Source organism: Mesoplodon mirus, assembly GCF_964341445.2.
Source record: "Mesoplodon mirus genome assembly, chromosome: 8".
Lineage (NCBI taxonomy): Eukaryota > Metazoa > Chordata > Mammalia > Artiodactyla > Ziphiidae > Mesoplodon > Mesoplodon mirus.
Window position 1 is genome coordinate 34,579,055 of NC_138984.1, and position 21,455 is coordinate 34,600,509.

Consider the following 21,455-nt stretch of genomic DNA (forward strand, 5'->3'; position numbering starts at 1 on the left):
AGGAGTAGAAAAAGACATGACATGAAAACCAGAAATTAGAAAGTGAAGGTGATATGTTTGTCTCCGTAATAATTCAGCAGTCCCACACAGCAAAAACTAAAACACAAACCAAAAAAACCCCATAAACTAAATTAAGATACATAACATATGGGAAAAAAAATTTGTAACATATATGACTGTGTTATTACCTGATCCATAAAGAAAAATTGTGAAAGGACATTTGTATTTCATTCATAGAAGAAAAAATAGAAATGGCCAGCAACAAATGAAAAGATGGTCAACTACTCAGTAAGCAAATTTAAATTAAAACAAAATTTTCTCACCTATCATGTTAGCAAGTATTGCATTTAGTACTAAGTGTTGGTGAGAGTGTGGGGAAAAGGTACACGCAGTGCTGGTGGGAATGGAATGTACACTGGACTTCGCTGGAAGACAGTTTGTCAGTATGTATCAAAAATCAGAAAGTGTGTGTTCATTGACCCAGAGTTCTTTGCCTAGGAACTTATCTTAAGGAAATATATACACTAATATATATACCCAAGGGTTTTTTTTTGTGTGTGTGTGTGGTATGCGGGCCTCTCTCCACTGTGGCCTCTCCTGTTGTGGAGCACAGGCTCCAGACACGCAGGCTCAGTGGCCATGGCTCACGGGCCCAGCCGCTCTGCGGCATGTGGGATCCTCCCAGACCGGGGCATGAACCTGTGTCCCCTGCATCGGCAGGTGGGCTCTCAACCACTGCGCCACCAGGGAAGCCCTATCCAAGGATTTTTAATGTAATTTTTATATTAAATAATTGGAAAGAAATTATTAACAGATGTACTTACTTCATTAGGTAATTGATTAAACTACACCCACAGTGGAATTTTATGTAGTTATTATAAATGATATTGTAGCTCTATACTTGTTGCCCTAGAAAAATGTCAATGCAGAGCATTACATAAAAAACATCAGGTCACAAAACAGCATTGATAGTAGAGTCCCATTTTGTATATTCATTATATCTAGTAGACATTGAAATTTCTGGAATTATACTGATATATGTGTATGTTCCTAAAACAAGGTGGTATCAGTAGTTATCTCTAAGTGGTTGATTCATCAGTGGTTTTCACTTTCTTTTTATTTCTTCGTACTGTCACAGTCTTGTACAGTGATCATGAATTGCTTTTATAATCAGAATAAACAAAACCATTTTCATTAAACATAGGCATTGCAATCTGGTTGTTTTTTGTCTGTAGTGGAGCATAGGTATTTGTGTGTCTCCTACAGCAACTCTTCGTGTATAAAAAGGCTCTCTAGTCATTCCATAGTGCTATCCACAGAGTAAAGAATCATGATTACTTTTTCTTCATGGTACTTACCTTTTTAAAAAAAAAATCGCTTTCTTTGTAAGAGGCAGTATAGGATAGTTCCTGGCATTAAATCCTGGCCCTGCTGCTTACAAATTTGTGACCTCCCTGGGCCAATTTCCTTATTAAAAAAAGGGTTCTTGTGATAATGAAACATTAATTAATACACAGAAAGTATATTCAGAACAACGCCTGGCAGGTAATAACCCCCCCAAAATATTAGTTACTGTTATTATTAGTCCTTGGAGTGTGTCTTAACTATGTACTCTATCTCCCCATTATCTCAGTCTTGTTTTAAAGTGAATTTTCTTAATATTTTTAATTCTAAAGAGTGGAAAGACTAGTATAAGTAATTTGTGTGTAACTGTTGGTATATATATGTTATTATAAAAGTTCAGAATTGACATGGAAACTCAGAGTCACATCTCTTACCTACTTTCCTGTTGTTTTCTAATAGGTTTACTCATGGGGTAGCAATACCTTTGGTCAACTTGGGCATTCCGATTTTCCAACAACAGTTCCTCGTCTTGTAAAGGTACTTTAGTGAATTTGATAACTTTTATAGCAACTTATTCCAGAATTCTAAGTTAGAACACTTTATATTTCTCCATTTTTTGTTTTATAAAATTAGGAGAATTGTATACTTGTAACCTAAGTTTGTTATGATGTACATTAAAATTAAAAAAAAAAAGTGAAGCCACTTGTTTTCAGGCTAAATGTTTCCTTTTTTTTTGATGTGTTAGTTTATATTTCTTTTCTTCTTGGCTTCATTGAGCATTCATAGTTTTTTTTTTTTAAGTAAAAATGAACAAGTTCATTCTTTTAAAGCAAATGTTTCTAGCACTGTGATGTTGACTTTTGAGCTTTATACTACCAAATAATGCCTACTCTTTGACTTCTCGCCTAAGTTTGACTTTTATTTTAAGTGTGACTTTTATATAACATTATTTGATGGTTTGTTTAGTTTTGTTTGTTTTGTTTTTACATACATAGTAGTAAAACCTTTTTGTAACCCTTTTAATTTTCTATAGGGAAGCTAAAAGCATAGATAATTTCCTCACTGCTGTGTGAATTGGTTTTAGTTTATGTAATGCTATTCAGAGATTGGTAACTTCTAGTCCCTTTGGTGCAGTTTTAGAGGACTGTTTCTCAACCTTTTTTTCTGCCACAACGTCCTGCAGAAATACAAAATTCATCAATAGTATTGACTCCTTATATAAGATTTGTTTGTTTTGGGGGATGTTGTTGACAGGGAGTAGGCATGCTGCTAGCCTGGTAGGCTAACAGAATGGAATGTGGAGCTCATGTATTCATAGTTTGATTCTGATATCTCCCCTATCCCAACACATGCTCTCTCCACTGAGAGTAATAGAGACTAAAAAAGTATAGTTACTTCAGTTTCAGGAACATCATTCACTAAGCTGTAGTTAATACATATTCTGCTGATCCATGTATTCAGTGTACACTATGCATCCATCACTATATAAGACCTTTACATGCTGCCTTTCCTTCCAGTGAACTTAATTTTACTGGGAAGAAAAGACTTAAATAAAACATTAGGGAACAGTTGTTAATTCTAGCTCCAATCTTAAATATTTTCAGCATAAAACATTTTAGTAGTAAGCTATTCAATTTCTGATATTTTATCACAAATAAAAATATGGTAACTCACTGTTCCTTGTTTTCTGTTATTTGAATAAAGTAGAATATGCATCTATTCATACTAAGGAAACTTGTAATATAGCATGGAGACGCTGGAAATACAATTTTTATTTAAAATTTTAGAGTCAGACAAGAGAGAATAGAATTTGTTATAAGGTTTTAGTTTCATTACTCTTTAACTGTGTGTATGAAAATACAACATCATTATTTTGGTTTTTATTTGGGGGAAGGGTGAGAAAAACATTTTGAAGTCATTTTAATTAATATGTGAATTAAAGTCAAGGCAGAGTGAGATCTGAATTAGTTTTGATTAGAGATTAAGAAGACGACTCTTTCCTCCTCCAAAAATTTTAATTCATTCTTTGCAAAACCAACAGGAAGTCAGTTATTTGGATAGCCTGAATTTGAGAAGATAATGTCATGCTGGAAGAGGATAACTATAAAGTAGTGGAGACGTGTGTGTGCAAGCTCACACACACACACATTCACCTAATCACCTAGGATTTGAACCCTATCTAGACACAGAGAATCTAACAGATTAGAAGTTTTTTGCTTATTGTTATATGAGTCATGGCTGAAGCTGGGTCTGCAGGTTGGGGCAGTAGTTTTCATTAGCAGAACACTTCCTTCAAATGAAACCTTATGCAGAATCCCCTACATAAAACAGGTAACCGTGGAACTATTTTAGTTGAAGGATGGAGGTGGGTTGGGGGCAAAACCCTGGTACCTGCCTTTCCATGGTGGCTTCTGAATCACTGTGTGGAATCCTAAGGTTTGAAAACCATTGATTTAAGGCAGTGGTTTTCAAACTTTTGCATACATCAGAATCACCTGGAGAGCTTGTCAAAGCAGGTTGCCCGGTCGGACCCCCCAGTAGCAATGTGGCCTGAGTGTGCATTTCTCACATGTTCCTCGATGATTGCTGCTGCTGCTGCTGCAAAGACTACTCGTTGAGCACCACTGGTCTAGGGGATCCATGTAGATGGGCTTCTAAGGGGTCCTGCCTGTTTCAACATCCTGGGACACAGTGAAGTCACATCAGAGAGGTAGTGAGTTCCAAGTGGGAAAACAACTTTAGCACCCACGGGTTTAGTTGGCCAGGATGGAATTTAGCCTTGTTAGATTTTCTTTTCACCTTGATTTTTGTGCACATAGCAGAATATGTATGGACAAAGATGTGTCCTAGCTGTCAGAATAGGGCTCTAGAAGTTTCTGGGCCTTTGTAATACAAGCTGAGTCTGTGGCAACTTCCAAAAATAACAATGAAAAAATCAAGTCTATGGTTTTATCTTTTTAAATTTCCATTTCTCAGTTTTTTATGAAACAATCCAGTTCTAAATTTACAGGCTGAACAAGGGTTCCTTCTCACTCCTGCATCTGTTCTGCAGTTAATCGGGTACATTGCTGGGTGAGTTTTGCCATCTTGAGATGTGGCTGACTTTGTACTCCACCTGTTCAAGTAACTTAACATTCCATTTCCCGTGGATTTGGAGTTCCATCAGATTCCTTCATCTCGGACAGACAATGTCCTCCTGTCGTTGCAGGTGAACAGTGAAAATGGAGTCTGGAGTGTAGCTGCAGGCCAGGATTATTCCCTGTTTTTAGTGGATACCGAAGACTTCCAGCCTGGATTATGTTACAGTGGCCGGCAGGACCCGACAGAAGGTGACAACCTTCCAGAGAATCACAGTGGTACTAAGACTCCAATACTTCTCTCCTGTAGTAAGGTGAACAGGAATTGGATCCTAAGGCCCACATTCTATAACACATGAGAAGTCTTTCGTTTCTGTTGCTTTTGTATGGTATGCCTATTATTAAGTGTCTCTGACTAATGTATTTAAAATTGCAAACCAACTTGCCACCCCCTTCTCTCCTTATCTCCTTTTCCTGCCTTATTTCTCTCCACAGTGCATATCATCATCTCACACACTATATAGTTCACTTATTTTGTCTGTTGTCTGTCTTCCCTTACTGTAAGATTCATAAGAGGAAGGAGTTTAGGCTCTCTCATTTACTGTTGGATCCTCATAGTAAATATTTCTATAAATATTTGTTGAATTAACACCCTCACATAGGGATATTAAAATACATATTTCACAGCAAAGTCTTCTGACTGTGTTCATGGAGTCCTCGGAGGTGAATCAGAATAGAAATTGAATAGATGAATTTTTAACTGTAAGTGGGAAGTAAAAATTGCAGGGGCCTGAGGTGGGCTCGTGGCAGACCTGACAGGCCACAAACAGTGCTCTGTTTCCCATCACTTCTCCTCTTTTCTTAGCTTTTCATTCTGTTTACTACTGTTTACTCATTTTTCCTTCATTGATCTGAATTTCTTTGCTTTCCTACTTCTTACCTCTTTTTCATAAACATAAAACCATTGGTCTGTTTCTGGTTTTCTTTTTCCCCACTTCAGTAACTCACACCCTCAAAGTGATACAATGCAAGGAAATTAACCCTCAAAGCTAGTACCTTCTGGATTTTTTATTCTTACTGACGAATATATCCTATGGATTGTTTTTTGTCCTTTGTGTTTATTTTTCTGGCTAAATATGTAAGCTCTGAATGTATATAGGGGTGAGATCTTCCTTGCTAAAGGTAACACTGGCCAAGATTTGGTTCTTGACCTATATTAGACTGTTATTCCAGACATACTAATTGACTCTCTGTAGTTCTTGATCCTGACTCCACATTCCTCATTAAAGATTCCACAGTCCAGATAAAGGATGAAATAGGCTGATGAAAGGGATGAGACTCAATATGTGTCTTTAGTTACCATGGGCTATTAATAGTCTATTGGCCTGCAGCTTGGTTGCCTAGTTTAATAGGGATATGTGACAAAGGCATCAAAAGTTTTTATTCAGTGGTGTCATGAATAAATGACAAAATCCCCTTTTAAAGAAAACCCCTTTCTGTTGTACTTTTAAAAGATAGCTCCTAGATCGTTGATATTTTGACATACAGCATAGAGATCCTCTCTGCTCTCATCTATTTCATGCAAAAAGGGGTCCTGAGGCATGTGTCTGTATCATTTGGATCTTTGTATATTTAGAGGGTCTGTGGTTCTAACCACATGTAAAATGAAATAAAAGGTATTGTGGCAATAAATAATAGTATAGATGTATATAGTTATATATAGATCATGCTATAGATATATAACAACAATGTACTGGTAAACCAGCCCTAAAAATCAAAGTAAAACCAAAAGCTCTGATTTATAGTGTTTTCCAATTTTTTCTGGTAATTTCCCTATTGCCACTTTTAAACTACTAACGATTTAATAAGCAACTTGCTGCAGAATTCCTGCATTGGCTCTCACCAGCTGAAATGAGCCAACTTCAGTGCCCAAATTGCTACTAATAAATTATATTTTATCTTTAATCTTTTTCTTTTCCTGTTTTAGCTTGGATATATAAGCAGAGTGACAGCAGGAAAAGACAGCTATCTAGCCTTGGTGGACAAAAACATTATGGGATATATTGCCAGTCTCCATGAGTTGGCTACTACAGAAAGACAGTTCTATTCAAAACTAAGTGATATCAAGTCTCAGGTTCTGAGGCCTCTTCTCAGTTTAGGTAAGTAGAACCTCCCCCCTCCCCTCTTTCCACCCACTCAATTATCAGGACTCTTGTTTTATCTGTTTTTTCTATATCACAAATAAAGAAAACTTTTTGTTTGAGTTGTACTCTTCTCCTTTCTTTCCAGTCTCTTCTTTTGTGCACAGGTAGTCCACAACTTACGAACTATTTCCACTTCGCCAATAGCCCAGCTGCCCCTATCCTTCCACCCCCAGAGCTCCTTTCACTTGCGGAAGTAGAAAACTGGAGCTTTCAGAAGATTCATGGCAGAGAAGCAGAACAACTTTGGGAGAGTTGATCCTAGGAGTCAGACTTCTAAACAACACTTCTAGCCCCGCTAGTCCTGAGATACCTTACGTTATATGCTACCCAAATTTTTCAGTTTCTTTGTTCTGGTTCTTAGCATTTTATCAAGTAGAACTTCATTTGGAGTTACAAATAGTCTCTAAAAATGTGAATAACTGTACGAGTGCTAAGTGTCTTACCCAACATTAGCAGGAATTGATTAAATCTGATCCCTTTTCTTAGCTGTAATCAGTTACAAGAGAGATTGAAGGTAAGGAGATAATATGGGGAAAATAGATTACAATAGTCCTAGATAGGGTGCTACTGTCCAGATATACTAGGGCATAGCATATAGACCCCACTTGGGGTATCGAGGTTAGAAAGGAATGCAAAACGGAGATGAGGGTGGGCTGTTAAAGGTTAATTTCCCATAGTTCAAAAATTTTTCAGGATTTGGCCTTACACTCAGAAGATGGACAGGATTTTTTTTTTTCTCTTTCTTCCTCCTGAACTCCTTGACCCACTGTGTGGACACAGAATTCAGACCAATACTGTAGTACTTAAATTCTGCCTTGTTTATACATCATTCTTCCACTTTAAGGTGACGTTGGCTTGTGTAGATCAGCCCATTATTTTTAATGGGAAAACGTCTACTTTTCTTTTTTTAAATTTTTTATTGGAATATAGTTGCTTTTACTTATTTATTTATTTTTTAATTGGAGTATAGTTGCTTGTATTTATTTATTTTTTAATTGGAGTATAGTTGCTTTTCTATTTTTCAAACACCTAACTTATAGTCTTTCCAAATTCAATCCCTTTGTAAGTTGGGGACTATCTGCTTGTTTTTGTTTTTAATATGTTTTGCTTTTTTAAATGTTGTAGAGTTCCTGTTCTATAAATTCCCCTCCAGTGGGTGGGCTCAACACCCCAGGACATTGGCAAGGGATATGGAAGCAATCCAAGCTGGAAGCTTCCTGGATTGCTCTGAAAGGAAAGTGAAACTTGCCGTTTTCCTGTTCTGATTCCTGATTTCTTTGTTGGTTTTAGCTGGTCTGCTCATCAACCTCACTGCTTGGAGAAAAGTCCTACAAATTGGGAACTTTGGACTGGGAAAAAGCAATAATCTCCTGATGCCCTCTATAAAGTTAAGAGTGACCAAGGCAGTCTGATTTTTTGATTGCTTTGTCTGCAGTGAAGGGTTGGGCTTGTCCAAGGGACAAGTAGAACAGAAGTCAGTGCAAAAGTTGAAAATGTTAACCAAGATATAGGTATAGAAGTGAGTTTAATTCCTGGCTGTCACTAACCAGTTGTGTGAAATTAGATAATTCACTTCCTTTCTCTTGGCCTTAGATGACTTATCTTCAAAATGAGAGGAGAATTGGATTAGCACAGTGGTTCTCAAATTTGGCTGGTCTTCAGAATTACTGGAAGGCACTTAAAAAATCCATCGGGGGATCTTAACTCTGGCCTACTGAGTCAGAATCTGTAGGGTCCTGTGAATGTTTTTAACAGGTTCCTCAAATGACTGGATACTGTGATCTCTGAATTTGCTTTTTTTTTTTTTAACACTGATTATTTAAGTTCCATAGTTGAGAGTACATCTCAACACGTTAAGTATTTTTAGAAGAGGGAAGTTCGTAATCTTGGTCATAAAAAAGTATTCAGATAATGAATCTTTAGGTTATGTTATCATCATCATCATCATTTTGTTCCAGAAAATTTGGGCACTGCAAGTACAGTCCAGCTGTTGCAGGAGGTGGCAAGCCGGTTCAGCAAGCTGTGTTACCTAATTGGTCAACATGGAACCTCACTGAGCAGCTTCCTTCAGGGGATAAAGGAAGCCAGGAGTTTGGTCATCCTGAAGCATGCAAGTCTCTTCTTGGATAGTTATACAGAGCAAGTATCCAGTCCTGTGTCATGTTCAGTCTCTGCAGGGTTATTCTGCCAAGGAGAACAGCTCCTTAATCAGAAGAGACTAGATTAGGGAGAGTGCTATAAGGTAATAGAAATTGCAAAGCAGCGTTTTAATCTTAAGACAACTATAGTTCTGCATCGCTAAAATTTTAGTTTGCTCTAAGGGGAAAAAAGATTTCAGTATAATGCATTCTCAAATTTCCTTCTGTATTCTAGCAGAATGATTGACAGTGTACTTAGTTTACAAAAAAGTATTATAATAAATATGGTTCTTTAGAGAACAATTTTGTTTCCTGAAGTAAATTATACTAAAATTTGAGGAAATAGGTAACTAAGCAGTTATTTTAAGACCAACTGTTGATTGTAAATATGGAGCTCTTCCAGTGCCTGCTTTTCACTGTTGTGTACATGGAGAGTTTAAAGACCAAACTATCTTTAGAATAATGATATTTTTGTAATAAAACCTAAGATAGTGATCCAAGGTTCTTTTCATGTTTTTCAAGTAAAATATCCCAACTGTATTTGAAATTTTAAGTATTTCTCACTTTTTCTTACGTGAGGCATAATTTAAGTGTTATTTTAATGTATATTAGGTCCTGCTGTTGTTCTGAAGTGTAGATTTTAAAGTCACCCATAATCCTACCACCAGAAATAACAATTGTTAATAATCTTAGTGTATCTCCTTTCAAACTTAACGCATATATGTGCAGATAGATGTATGTGATTTTAGTTCTAAGCAAAATTGAATATATTTGAAGCTATGGTCTGGGAGGAAATACCCTGATTAGAGTCTTTTAAGTCATCATATTTCAGATATAAAGAAAGTAGAATAATGTGATACGAATCTACTTTTTTAAACTAGATTTTTGTGTGTGTGAAAGTTCAGCTTTGACTAGTATTAATTTTTCTTTTTTGACTTGTACAGATCTCATAATGTATTTCTTCTTTTTCTGCTCTGATACGTCAGGACTTATGCTTGGAAATGCTTTTATTTTGATACCTTGGGCTTTTTAAAAAAATGTAATAATGTATTCATATAGATCAGGCAAGTAAAAAAATCTTGATTTGTTTATGAATTTTTAAAACTATTTTTAATTGTGGTAAAATACACATAACATAAAATTTACCACTGTAACCATTTTTAAGTGTTCAGTATCTTGGGCTGGTCTTAGTAGGAATTTGCCTTCTCTCTCAAAGTCAGTTGATTCCATTTGCCGGCCCGGGAGTGTGAAAGAAATGTACACGGTGCAAAGCAGTATTTCAAGACTTATTCTTTAACTGTACATCAGTACTTAACCAACATTTTCTAACCCCTTTTCACTTAAGCTCCTTTAACATATTTTCTTACCTTCTCTATTGTTTATTTCTGAAGACTTAATTGGGAAACCTAAAGAGAAGATTAGAGAAAATTTTTATTAAAAATCCAACAATTTTAGTCATCTTTTCTCATGTTTGTTAAGTTACCAAAGTAAAATCTACCAAGTAAATTCTAGCATCTTCTGCATAACTTTAGGTGTTTTAAAAAAAATTCCTATTAACATCTTTACTGAAATGGCCTTTTTCTCCTGACTGTTGTGATCATGTAACTTGCCCTTCTCTTCAGTCCTTTATAGTTCATGAATGTTAGCATCACAAAAGTTCTGAAACTCGCTGATGAGATTCCAAGAAGTATCTATTCCAGATGCATGTTCAAAAACTCTGAAGAGCAAATTTACTTTTTAACACTAATATGCATGTGTTTTCTTTTTTGCTCAAGGTATTGCACATCTATTACAAATTTCCTGGTTATGGGAGGATTCCAGCTTCTTGCTAAACCCGCCATGTAAGCAAATACATACTTTACAGTTATTATTCTAACAACCAAAGATCATGTTTTATAGCATTCTGTGTTTTTGAGTGCCCAGGAAAAGCTTTGACTTGGTCCTTTTGCCAAACAAATCAAAATGTAGACTTTCACTAAATCTTATGAAAGATAGGTTTTATTAGCTCCTTATTATCATTGGAAGTAGCATGGTATTGAAAAAGCCACAAGATCTGTGTCCTTCTTTACTGCTACCACTGATTATCCCCAAGACTTTGGACAGCTCTCCTCACCAAATTGAGCCTAACTTTTTTTCTCTGAAAAATGGGAATGTTCTCTCCCCAGTTGTGAGGAACAAATATTTATGTGATGGTACAGAGAAAAGTGCAGAGTGTTACACAAATGCAAAGTTTTTGCATTTAGTCTCTGGATAAGTAATAAATATAAAAGCCCCTTGCATGAGCCAGTCATTCTGAACTGTGTAGTTTCTCAACAAGTGTTGACCTAGCAAGAAAGACAGGTTTAAAAAATCAGTTATATTTTAATAGTAAACATTTCAAATATATACTCACAACCAAGATTGAAGTTTAAACCCAGATGTCAGTGTTTTACCATGTTTGCTTTTGATCTTATATCCTAATAGAAAGAATAGTAATGACTGTGTCTCATTTCTAGTTTTAAAGGGAATGCTTTTAATATTTCACCATTCAACATGATTGCCTTAGGTTTTTGGTAAATATTATTTATAGGGTTAAACAGCTCCCTTCTAAAACTTGAAGAGCAATTGATTTTTTAAAAATGTTAAATATCCTTGCATTCCCAAGGTAAATTCAGTGCTCTTTATGTATTAGTTTTTTAATACATTTCTGGATTCAATTTGCTAATATTTAAGATGTTTGCATTTATATGAATATGATGTTTTCCTTCTCTTCTGAACTTGCCCAGTTTTGGTAAGAGGATTGTAGTAGTAATTATAAAATGAGTTAGAGAGCTTCCTCTCTTTTTCTATCAAAATACAGATCAGGATTATCTGTACCTTGAAGATTTGGTAGAAATCATCTGTTAAAAAGCATGGCCTTCATGGGAGCATTTACTGTAGGGAGTTTTTAAGCTACTATTTGGTTTTTTTAATGAATAGGTCTGTTCAAGTCTTTATTTCTTCTTTCAGCTTTAATTGTTTATACTTTTCTGGAAAATTGTTTCAAATTTATTGGCATAATATTTTTATCATTGTCTTAAGATGTGTTCACCTCTATAATTTGTTGTAGCTCCTATTTTTCATCCCTATTATTATTTATCTGAGCCTTTTATCTTTTTATCTTGGTCAGTCTTATCAGCAGTTTACCCTTTTTTGTTACTCTTTTCAAAGATTAAGCTGTAATTAATCCTTTCCTTTCTTTGTTTTCTGTTTCACTAATTTCTTTTTTATTTCCTTCTACTTTCTTCATGTTCACCTGTTCATGTCTTCCAACTTCATGAGTCATGAGTTTAGCATTTAGTTCATTAATTTTTCTATCTTTTAATTTTTCTAAAGTTCTCATCTAAGGCTATAAATTTCCCTCTAAGTGTTGCTTTAGCTGTATGTAAAAAGTTTTGATCCATTTTGTTTTTGTAGTCATTCAGTTCTAAATATTTCTCTGATTTCCATCATGATTTGACTCATGTCACGTGCTCATTCATTTCCAAAATATAGGGGTTTGGCCTTCATTTTTTAAATGACAGGTTAAAGGATGTTATATTTTAAACTTATGTAGTAATTTTTAAATCCTTGATCTTGCTATTTTGTTTAATATTAATATTATGACACCGCTTTCTGTTCTTTTACTTTTTAGCCCTTCTGTAATGTAACCTTTCTCTAGTATTTCAGAGTCGAGTTCTCAAGGGTTGACCTGATTCCTTGTTAGAGCAGCTAAAGCAAATGACATAAGTGAAAGCCTCTTGCGAGAGCCTGGACAAGTGGAAAGCAGTTAATGAACTCTGGGTGACTCTGAGCTATGGAAGCAGATATTAAGTTTGGATTTGGGCAGCATTTCCTAAACAGTGGTTCATGAACCCCAGGGTTTTACATAGTTAAAGGCAGTAATAACATTTTTTAACTTCTATTTACAAAATCAGTAATTTAAGTTACTTTAAGGTATTCATTTAAAAAGAGAACACGTTGAGAATCTCTAGAGTATAGCTAGTGAGCCCATGGGCAATTAGTGAATCTGCCTAAGCTTTCATCACTTAGCTGGTTTATCACTTAGCCATTCACCTCAGGCTAGCCTGGTGGTTTGATCATCAGATATACATTTTTTTAATATTGTGGTAAAATATACGTAGCATTTATCATTTTAACCATTCCTAAGTGTATGGTTCTGTGGCATCAAGCACATTCAGATGTTGTGTAAACCACTGTCTCTACACAAAACTTTTTATCATCCCCAACAAAAATTCTGTACCCATTAAACAGAGACTCCCCCCACCCGAGCCCCTGGTAACCTCTACTCCCTGTTTCTATGAATTTGCCTGCTCTAGGTACCATATAAGTGGAATCATAGTAGTTGTCCTTCCGTGTCTGGCTTATTTCCCTAAGTATAATGTTTTCAAGGTCCATCCATGTGGTAGCATATAACAAAATTTCATTTCATTATATGTCTGAATAATATTCCATTGTATGTATATACCACATTTTGACTATCCATTCATCTGTCAATGGACACTTGGGTTGTTTTTACCTTTAATATATTTATTTTTTGAGTAACAAGTGCAAACCTAGCCATATAAGGAAAGAGCAATATTGCCACTATTGGATTCAAAACTCCCAAGAGAAGATAAGCTTAACAGAGTAGTTCAGGTTTTCTGAGAGTATACTAGGGCCCCTTTTGGGAAAGTCTATAGGCAAGGACTTGAGTGAGTCCAGAAAGGTAATAGGGATTTACAAGTGTTGGAACATTTCTGGTCTAGTACTGGGCATCCAGAAGAAATGTGGTCAGAGGGAGTATGTGTTCACCATTTACCACCTCCATCTCTCAGGAGCAGGTCAAAGCAGAATACTTCTGTGGGGTTAAATAAGTTTCCCCAGCAGCTCTCAGCAATAGAATGTGGTGGAGGAAGTAGGAACATCCAACAAGTCAATATAAACAAAATCTGGGCCATGTTCCTCGGGGCACGCTCTCTTAATTGCATTATTAAACAGTCCACTTTGTGTCATTGAACTTATGGGTTCCAGGAAATTATTACATATTTTTCCATCTTTCTAAGATAAATTTTATAATTTCTGAGTTAAACATCTCTTTATTCCATAGTTCTCTATTCCACAGTCCACTTTGTGCCATTGAACTTATGGTTTCCTGGAAATTATTACATATGTTTCCATCTTTCTAAGATAATATTTTTATAATTTCTGAGTTAAACATCTCTTTATTCCATAGTTCTCTAAGGGATTATAAAATTATTCATTTTTGCTTTATAGTCTTGTGTGACATTGTTTTGTTTGAAGCCTTGTAGCTGAGAATTGTAGTATAGTGCTTGTAAAGCAGTCAGGTTAGTACCTGGCACATAATTATTGTTCATTAAGTGGCAGATAATGATTATTACTCTGTTCCACCAACTCTTACTACTTTACAGATCTTTTTAGTGTTTTAGTCTGGCGAGCATAGTCTCAATGGGTTACTGATCAGCCTTAAAATGTGCAGTAAAATTTTAATTATGAACTTATATATAATTGAATATAAAAACTAAATGTTGGCTTCAGTTTGAAATGCTTTTGACGATCTCAGCATTGAAATCTGCACATGTAATTTGCTTTACTGTTTCCTGTTAATTGTAGTACTGGTATCTACAGCTTTTTATTACTGTCCTGTAATAAACTCTTATTAGATGATAAACAATTGAAAAAAAATAAGAAATTAGAAGTATTTTAATATTCCACGCCAATTCTGTTAGAGCAAAGAGCTTTGTTTTTCCTCCAGTATTTCTGTGTAGCACAACTGACTAGAGCAGTTAGTCTTGCCATTTATTGCTGTAACTTTTGGCCTGGAAATTAACAGGGAAATGTGTCAGCTGGTCTCCAATTATTCCCTGAAACTGTGGGATGTATGATTCATTTCCTAGAACTTCAGGCGCAAGCCTGTGATTAACCATCTCTATTACAGAGTTACTATTGCTACCATTTGCTACTTTTTGTACCCCCAAATCCCATTTTATAGGCAGGGAATTTCTTTTAATTACATCCGGTTTATTTCATTGTATTAATCTTCTGGTACTTTCTTTCATAGCACCTAAAAATGTACATTTTGAAAAAGGTAGTATCAAGTGAAATATTTCTACTCAATATCATGCATGTCGTCAGTACCAAAATGATTAACTGAATCCCTTTTTTTCTCTACCTTCAGTGATTTCCTAAATAAAAACCAGGAACTATTGCAAGATTTATCAGAAGTGAATGGTGAAAACACCCAATTGATGGAAATATTGAATACCCTGTTTTTCTTGCCAATCAGACGACTTCATAATTATGCCAAGGTTTTGCTAAAGCTTGCTACTTGTTTTGAAGTGGTAAGCTCTCATGTATACCTCCTTTGGACACTTGGGAAGTCAAGGATCATTGTTTGTTTGTTTGAATAATGCTACCCCAAGATCTGGAACTACACTAATTTTATATTTATAACGTGTCTAAATTTATTTTTCTTCAGGGAAATGAAAGAAGAAAATATGACTGTAGGTATATCTAGTGTTCTTTGCTGTAGATTCAGTTTCCTCTCAGGACCTTAACAAGATTAATTTTATTCATTTTATGAAAGTCTAAAGTTGAGACCCAGTTGTGCTACTCATTCAATAGTTGTCCAAGTTTGAGTACATATTGAGTACAATTACACAGAGCTGTTTAAAACCCTGGCTTCCTATATAATGACACACACTTGTACGGCAGTGGCATTAGCACCTAGCCTGGACTCATGATAAACTTATGCCAGGTATTTGGGTCACCTTGGCATATGCTATGAGAAATCACAGTGTTACAGGATTTTCTCAAATGTTAACGAGTTCACTTTCTGTATTAAATTAGTTAGGTGGAGTCCTAGAAAATTAGCACTGCTGTAGGATATGGGTGTATGTTAAAGCTGGTCCTAAGGCAGTCACCTTTGAAATTGTACTGAAATGTGTTGTTTTATTTTGTTTCCATTCTGAAGGGCTCTAGAGAAACCATAATGATTCTAGGGTTTCTTATAGTTCAGGATTTTTCAAATCTTGGAATCTATCTCCTTCTCTGGACAGATATTGTCTCCAGAGTGATCTAGGAATTGATGTGGCCTTTCTACGTTTGATCCTACTGTGGTCTTGTGGGTCTGTTCTTTTGTCTGGTTTCAGTGTTACCCCAAACTGATCTAATTTCAGCTATGAAGGTTTGAGCTGCACAAATTGTTCAGAGTCTGATACTGTACTACTTCCAGTTTGAAGAGTCCTAATTCTGTGTAAAAAATCCACGCTCTTTTAGTTTGGAATTAAAGGCCCTTCACAGTCTGAGACTCTCTTTTGTTTCTAGCCTTATAGTCTACCCTGTGTCCTACATGTTAGTTCAGATTCCCTGGATATAGTTCTCATATGCTTTATATTTCCTTCCTGAAACACCCTACCTCTATCCTCATTATGGGAAACCTTCAAGGCTTGAGTCAAAAATCTTTTTCTCATGAAAATGAAACCCTCTCTGACCATACTCCACTCCTTTCCCTGCCCATCTCTTAAGAATTAGTTATTCCCTTCTCTGTGTTCTGCTAGTACTTTATGTCCCCATTATTTTCTTATCACATTATGTCGGTGATCCTCAACCAGGGTTGGGGATCAAAATCGTCCGTGTTTTTCAAAACACGTGGCTATGTTCCATCACTGCAAATTGTTATTTAGTAAGTGTAAGGTATAGCTCAGACATTATATGTGTATAAAATTCTTTAAATAAAAATAATACCTAATATTTATTAAATGCACTCCATGTGCCAGGTACTGTTCTAAGCCTGTTATATATATTCATTTTATCCCCACATCGACCCTGTGAAATAGATATTATTATTATCATCCCCCTTTTTCAGATGAGAGAATTGAGGCATAGCTGAGAATTGGTAGAGCTAGAATTCATATCAGAGCATTCTGGCTCCAGAGTCTCTTTCTTTGACTATTTTACTATATTGTCTTTTCCAATAACCTATTAACAAAACCACTGTATTATTCTGGTATGTTATATGTTTTTCTGTCTTCTCTGCCTAGTTATAAGCTCCCAGAAGACAAAGATGGTGCCTTACTTATTTTTTTATCCCTGGCACTCAACAGAATATTCCATATGTAGTAGATACCATTAAATGTTCCTTAAATGAATGGAAAAAATGGATATGAGTGACTGAGAACTGTGGAATGTAAAGTAATTACGAATGTGAGGAATCATCTTTTCACCTTACCTTCTGCTCACTCTCCACAAGACACCGCAATTATACCCTATCCCATGGTTGATTCGCAAAGCTTGGTCACAGACACCTGGGGGTTCTAGAGACCCTTTCAGGAGATGGCAGGATCAAACTGTTTTCAGGACAGTACTAAGACATATGCTGATTACGCTGTGTTCTTGTTTGCACTCATGGTGCAGAGATAAAGATGGGTCAAACTGCTGGCTCCTTAGCATGAATCAAGGCAGTGGCACCAAACTATACTCAGTCATTGTGTTCTTTGCTGGCATGTACTTGCAGTTAAAAAACAAAATAAACAAGCAAAAAATTGCCAGTTTCACTTAAAAAACATTCTTGGTAAAGCAGTAAAAATTATTAATTCTTTTTAACATCAACCACTGAGTATACATTAAAAAAAGAGAGAGATATAATTGACATATAACATTTTATTAGTTTCAGGTATACAACATAGTGATTCAATATATGTACATATTATGAAATGACCACAGTTAAGTCTAGTTAACATTTATCACCGCACACAGAAATACGTCTTTTTAACACTCTGCATGATGAAATGGGGAGTACACAGAAAGCAGCTCTGCTGCATCCCAAAGTATGAATGTTTTTCAAGGAAAAGCACAAGATTGAGATCGTTTGAGTTGAAAGCTGCCTTTTTCTTTTAAATGTGGAACGCTTCACAAATTTGCACATCATCCTTGCTCAGAGGCCATGCGAATCTTCTGCATATCGTTCCAATTTTAGTATATGTGCTGCTGAAGCAGCACTTTTTTTTTTTTTTAACTTGAAAGAACAATTGACAGATAAACTATGGTTATTCAGACTTGGGTATTTGACAGATACTTTCTCAAAAAAGGGGGTTAAATGGGCCTGTCACTTCAAGGAGAACAACTGACAGTATTTGTTGCCAATGATAAAAGCTGAATTTTTAAGCAAAAATTAAAATGTGGAAAACGTGTGTATCACTGCAAGCTTGGCATTTTTCCAATATTTAAAGACTTTCTGATGAGATTGGTGACGATTTAATGTGCTTTTTGATACAATAAAATGTATCAACATTCGGAAGATCTGCATAATTCACTGAACCAGTATTTTTCAAATGTCCCAATTCACACGTTATAAAATCATGCATAGGTTTAAAAAAAATCTATTCAAAGTGTAGGATAGACCAGTGAATTTTAATGTAACAGGATACAAAGAGTTTGATGTAGTTTCAGATTCCACATTTTAGCTACTCTTTAAGAAACTACCACTTAACAAGTTTTGGTATAGTTTCAAAGGAGAATATCCACAATTATATGAAATGGCTATTAAAATCCTCCTCCCTTTTCCGACTATATATCTTTAAAAAGTAAGATTTTCTTCATTTATTTCAAATAAAGAATCTTAACAGATTAAATACAGTGGCAGATACGAAAATCCAGCCGTCATCTTTTAAGTCAGATAATAAAGAGATTGGAAAAGATGTAGAACAATGCTACCTTTCTCATGAATCATCTTTTTGTTTTGGAAATTTTAGTTATTTTTCATTAAAAATGTTATTGTATTTGAAGTGAGTTAATAAAGATATAAAGTTTTTTAAACTTTATTTTTTGATATGGTAAATATCAGGAGATAATAACCCACAGAAGCAAAACAGAGGGATCCCGAGACCAAAACCCCTGAGAATTCCTGTCCTATCCTGAGTTCTCTGCTGCTGTCCTCACTGATAACTGTCAGTGTGTATTTCTTTTCCCCTTGAATTCTTCCCTTATTTCATATGTACCTGTATGTGGTAGGATTTTCTGGAACCAGTCTTCTTTTTCCTCAGCTCCCTTTAGTGTACCATATCTGTTCTTAGGCTGGCTTCCCTCTCTAAATTATTACTACATATCTAAACCACACTGAGTCTACAAATTCTGGACAATTGTTTTATATTCTTTTTTCCCTCCTTAATTATTGGCCTCTAGACATCTCCAGAATACCAGAAACTGCAGGATTCCAGTTCTTGTTATGAGTCTCTTGCTCTCCATCTCGGCAGGAAAAGGAAGGAAGCAGAATACACACTGGGTTTCTGGAAGACCTTTCCTGGAAAAATGACGGTAAACCGTGCCAATTGTTGATATCCCAGCAGACAGCAGGCTTATCCATAACAGCTGCCATAATTTTCTCAGTTTTTCACTTATTTATGGTAATAATGCTTTAATGACCCCTTTTCTAAGGGCAACGAAGGACCACAGCAGTGGGGGCTTTAAATATCACCACCTTCTCTCATGGCTAGGAATCCTTTCTGAATATGTCTCTCCCTCTTTTGTTTGTTCCTATCTTTTTATTTTCCTTTGAGCACTGATTTTGTGAAATGTTTGGATCCCGTCTGAATTTAGGTTTAACAGCAAGCTAAGCTATGACCAACACATTCTCCTAAATGGGATTTGTATCTTTTTCATCTTCTCTTTGTAGAAAATAATTTTGATACTTCAATTTTGTATTTGTTTTTTTTTTTTTTTTTTTTTTTGCGGTACGCGGGCCTCTCACTGCTGTGGCCTCTCCCGTTGCGGAGCACAGGCTCCGGACGCGCAGGCCCAGTGGCCATGACTCATGGGCCCAGCCGCTCCGCGGCACGTGGGATCTTCCCGGACCGGGGCACGAACCCGTGTCCCCTGCATCGGCAGGCGGACTCTCAACCACTGCGCCACCAGGAAAGCCCTTGTATTTGTTTTTAATCCCAGGATTCCTTGAGGAAGCCAGAGCGTCGACTGCTGTGTGAGAGCAGTAACCGGGCCCTGTCTCTGCAGCACGCTGGGAGGTTTTCTGTGAATTGGTTCATTCTCTTCAATGATGCCCTAGTCCATGCCCAGGTAGGCTGGATTCCTAACCTTAAAAGAGGCCCTGGAAGGTGCAGTACTATGAGTATTTAATTAATCGTAGTATCAATTTATTTTACAGACTATTGTGATTTTACTGAAACTCTTGAGTAAAAGAGACTGTTTAGCTTGCTTTTGTGGTACCGGCCAGATTTCAGGGAGCTTTTTTAGTTTCCAACTTGAAAATGAGTGTCAGCCATCTGAAGGGGTCCTTGCAGCAGACATGGCGAGACCATTGGGGTTAGTTATGTTATGGGGACTGTGTGGCTGAGGTGGACTTAACCATTTGAAAGGGGCTCTGCAGCAGCGACCCCAAGGCCCACATGGGCTTTCTCAGATGTTTCTCCATGTTCTTTGTTTCAGTTCTCCACACACCATGTTTTCCCTTTGGCCACACTGTGGGCAGAGCCACTTTCTGAAGAAGCTGGTGGTGTGTAAGTGTCCCCCCAACCTCATTCCCTTCCTCTGTTACTTACCCAGTTTGTTTCCTTAGACATGAATAAAATGGGGAGGCTCAGGAGGCCTCCCCATTCTGCACAAGAAGGCTTACCCTCCCAGTACGTAGGCAGTAAGTGCCCTGCTGTGAAGAACATGACAAATCATGACAAGTGGTGGAAGGGCTTCTCCATTGTTCTCATCCCCATTGTTTAACCCAGAGAAATAACTGTGTCCTTTTCCCACCATGGGAACCACACCCGGAGCATTGAATATATTTAAATTTAATTGACTTCGGATCCCTTTGAAATAAACAAGTTGCTTTTCATATTTGAGGATTGATGTTGTAATGACAGGTTGTCATACTGACTGATCTTTGTCCTTGTGAACATTTAGGAATGGCCTAAAGATAACTACACCCGAGGAGCAGTTCACTCTCATTTCATCAACACCCCAGGAAAAGGTTAGTCCATCATGGTATTTTCTTTCCATCTTTGGCCTGGCTCTTTCTGTCTCTTATGGTGGTAAGAAAGAAATAAAAATTGTTCTTGCTTGCCTAATGATCCATAATTATGTCTGATAAATCTTCATTAAACCAAGACTGTAGAATTTTGTTGTTGTTCTTTATTTTATTTTATTTTTTTATACAGCAGGTTCTTATTAGTTATCTATTTTATACATATTGGTGCATACATGTCAATCTGAGTCTCCCAATTCATCACACCACCACCACCACTTTCCCCCCTTGGTGTCCATATGTTTGTTCTCTACATATGTGTCTCTATTTCTGCCTTGCAAACCGGTTCATCTGTACCATTTTTCTAGATTCCACATATATGCATTTATATATGATATTTGTTTTTCTCTTTCTGACTTACTTCACTCTGTATGACAGCCTCTGTGTCCATCCGCATCTCTACAAATGACCCAATTTCTTTCCTTTTTATGGCTGAGTAATATTCCATTGTATATATGTACCACATCTTCTTTATCCATTCATCTGTCGATGGGCATTTAAGTTGCTTCCATGTCCTGGCTATTGTAAATAGTGCTGCAATGAACATTGGGGTGCATGTGTCTTTTTTTTTTTTTTTTTTTTTTGCGGTACGCAGGCCTCTCACTGTTGTGGCCTCTCCCGTTGTGGAGCACAGGCTCCGGACGCA

The 21,455-nt window shown here is 36.4% G+C and overlaps 1 protein-coding gene across 8 annotated transcripts in view; it reads left to right on the top strand.

Annotated features, from left to right (window-relative positions):
* ALS2 (alsin Rho guanine nucleotide exchange factor ALS2) overlaps positions 1-21,455 on the top strand; it is an 86,573-nt gene that overhangs the window by 35,654 nt on the left and 29,464 nt on the right. For 6 of the 8 annotated variants that reach the window (XM_082630021.1, XM_082630023.1, XM_082630020.1 and 3 more), the window contains exons 8-17: positions 1,804-1,881; positions 4,553-4,735; positions 6,409-6,580; positions 8,584-8,764; positions 10,539-10,604; positions 14,960-15,122; positions 18,964-19,095; positions 19,723-19,851; positions 20,221-20,291; positions 20,689-20,755. In XM_082630021.1, the coding sequence (XP_082486147.1) occupies positions 1,804-1,881; positions 4,553-4,735; positions 6,409-6,580; positions 8,584-8,764; positions 10,539-10,604; positions 14,960-15,122; positions 18,964-19,095; positions 19,723-19,851; positions 20,221-20,291; positions 20,689-20,755 (1,242 nt within the window). Of the gene's footprint in view, positions 1-1,803; positions 1,882-4,552; positions 4,736-6,408; positions 6,581-8,583; positions 8,765-10,538; positions 10,605-14,959; positions 15,123-18,963; positions 19,096-19,722; positions 19,852-20,220; positions 20,292-20,688; positions 20,756-21,455 lie in introns of those variants that run through there. The other 2 variants (XR_014294825.1, XR_014294826.1) reach the window with 2 other exon arrangements.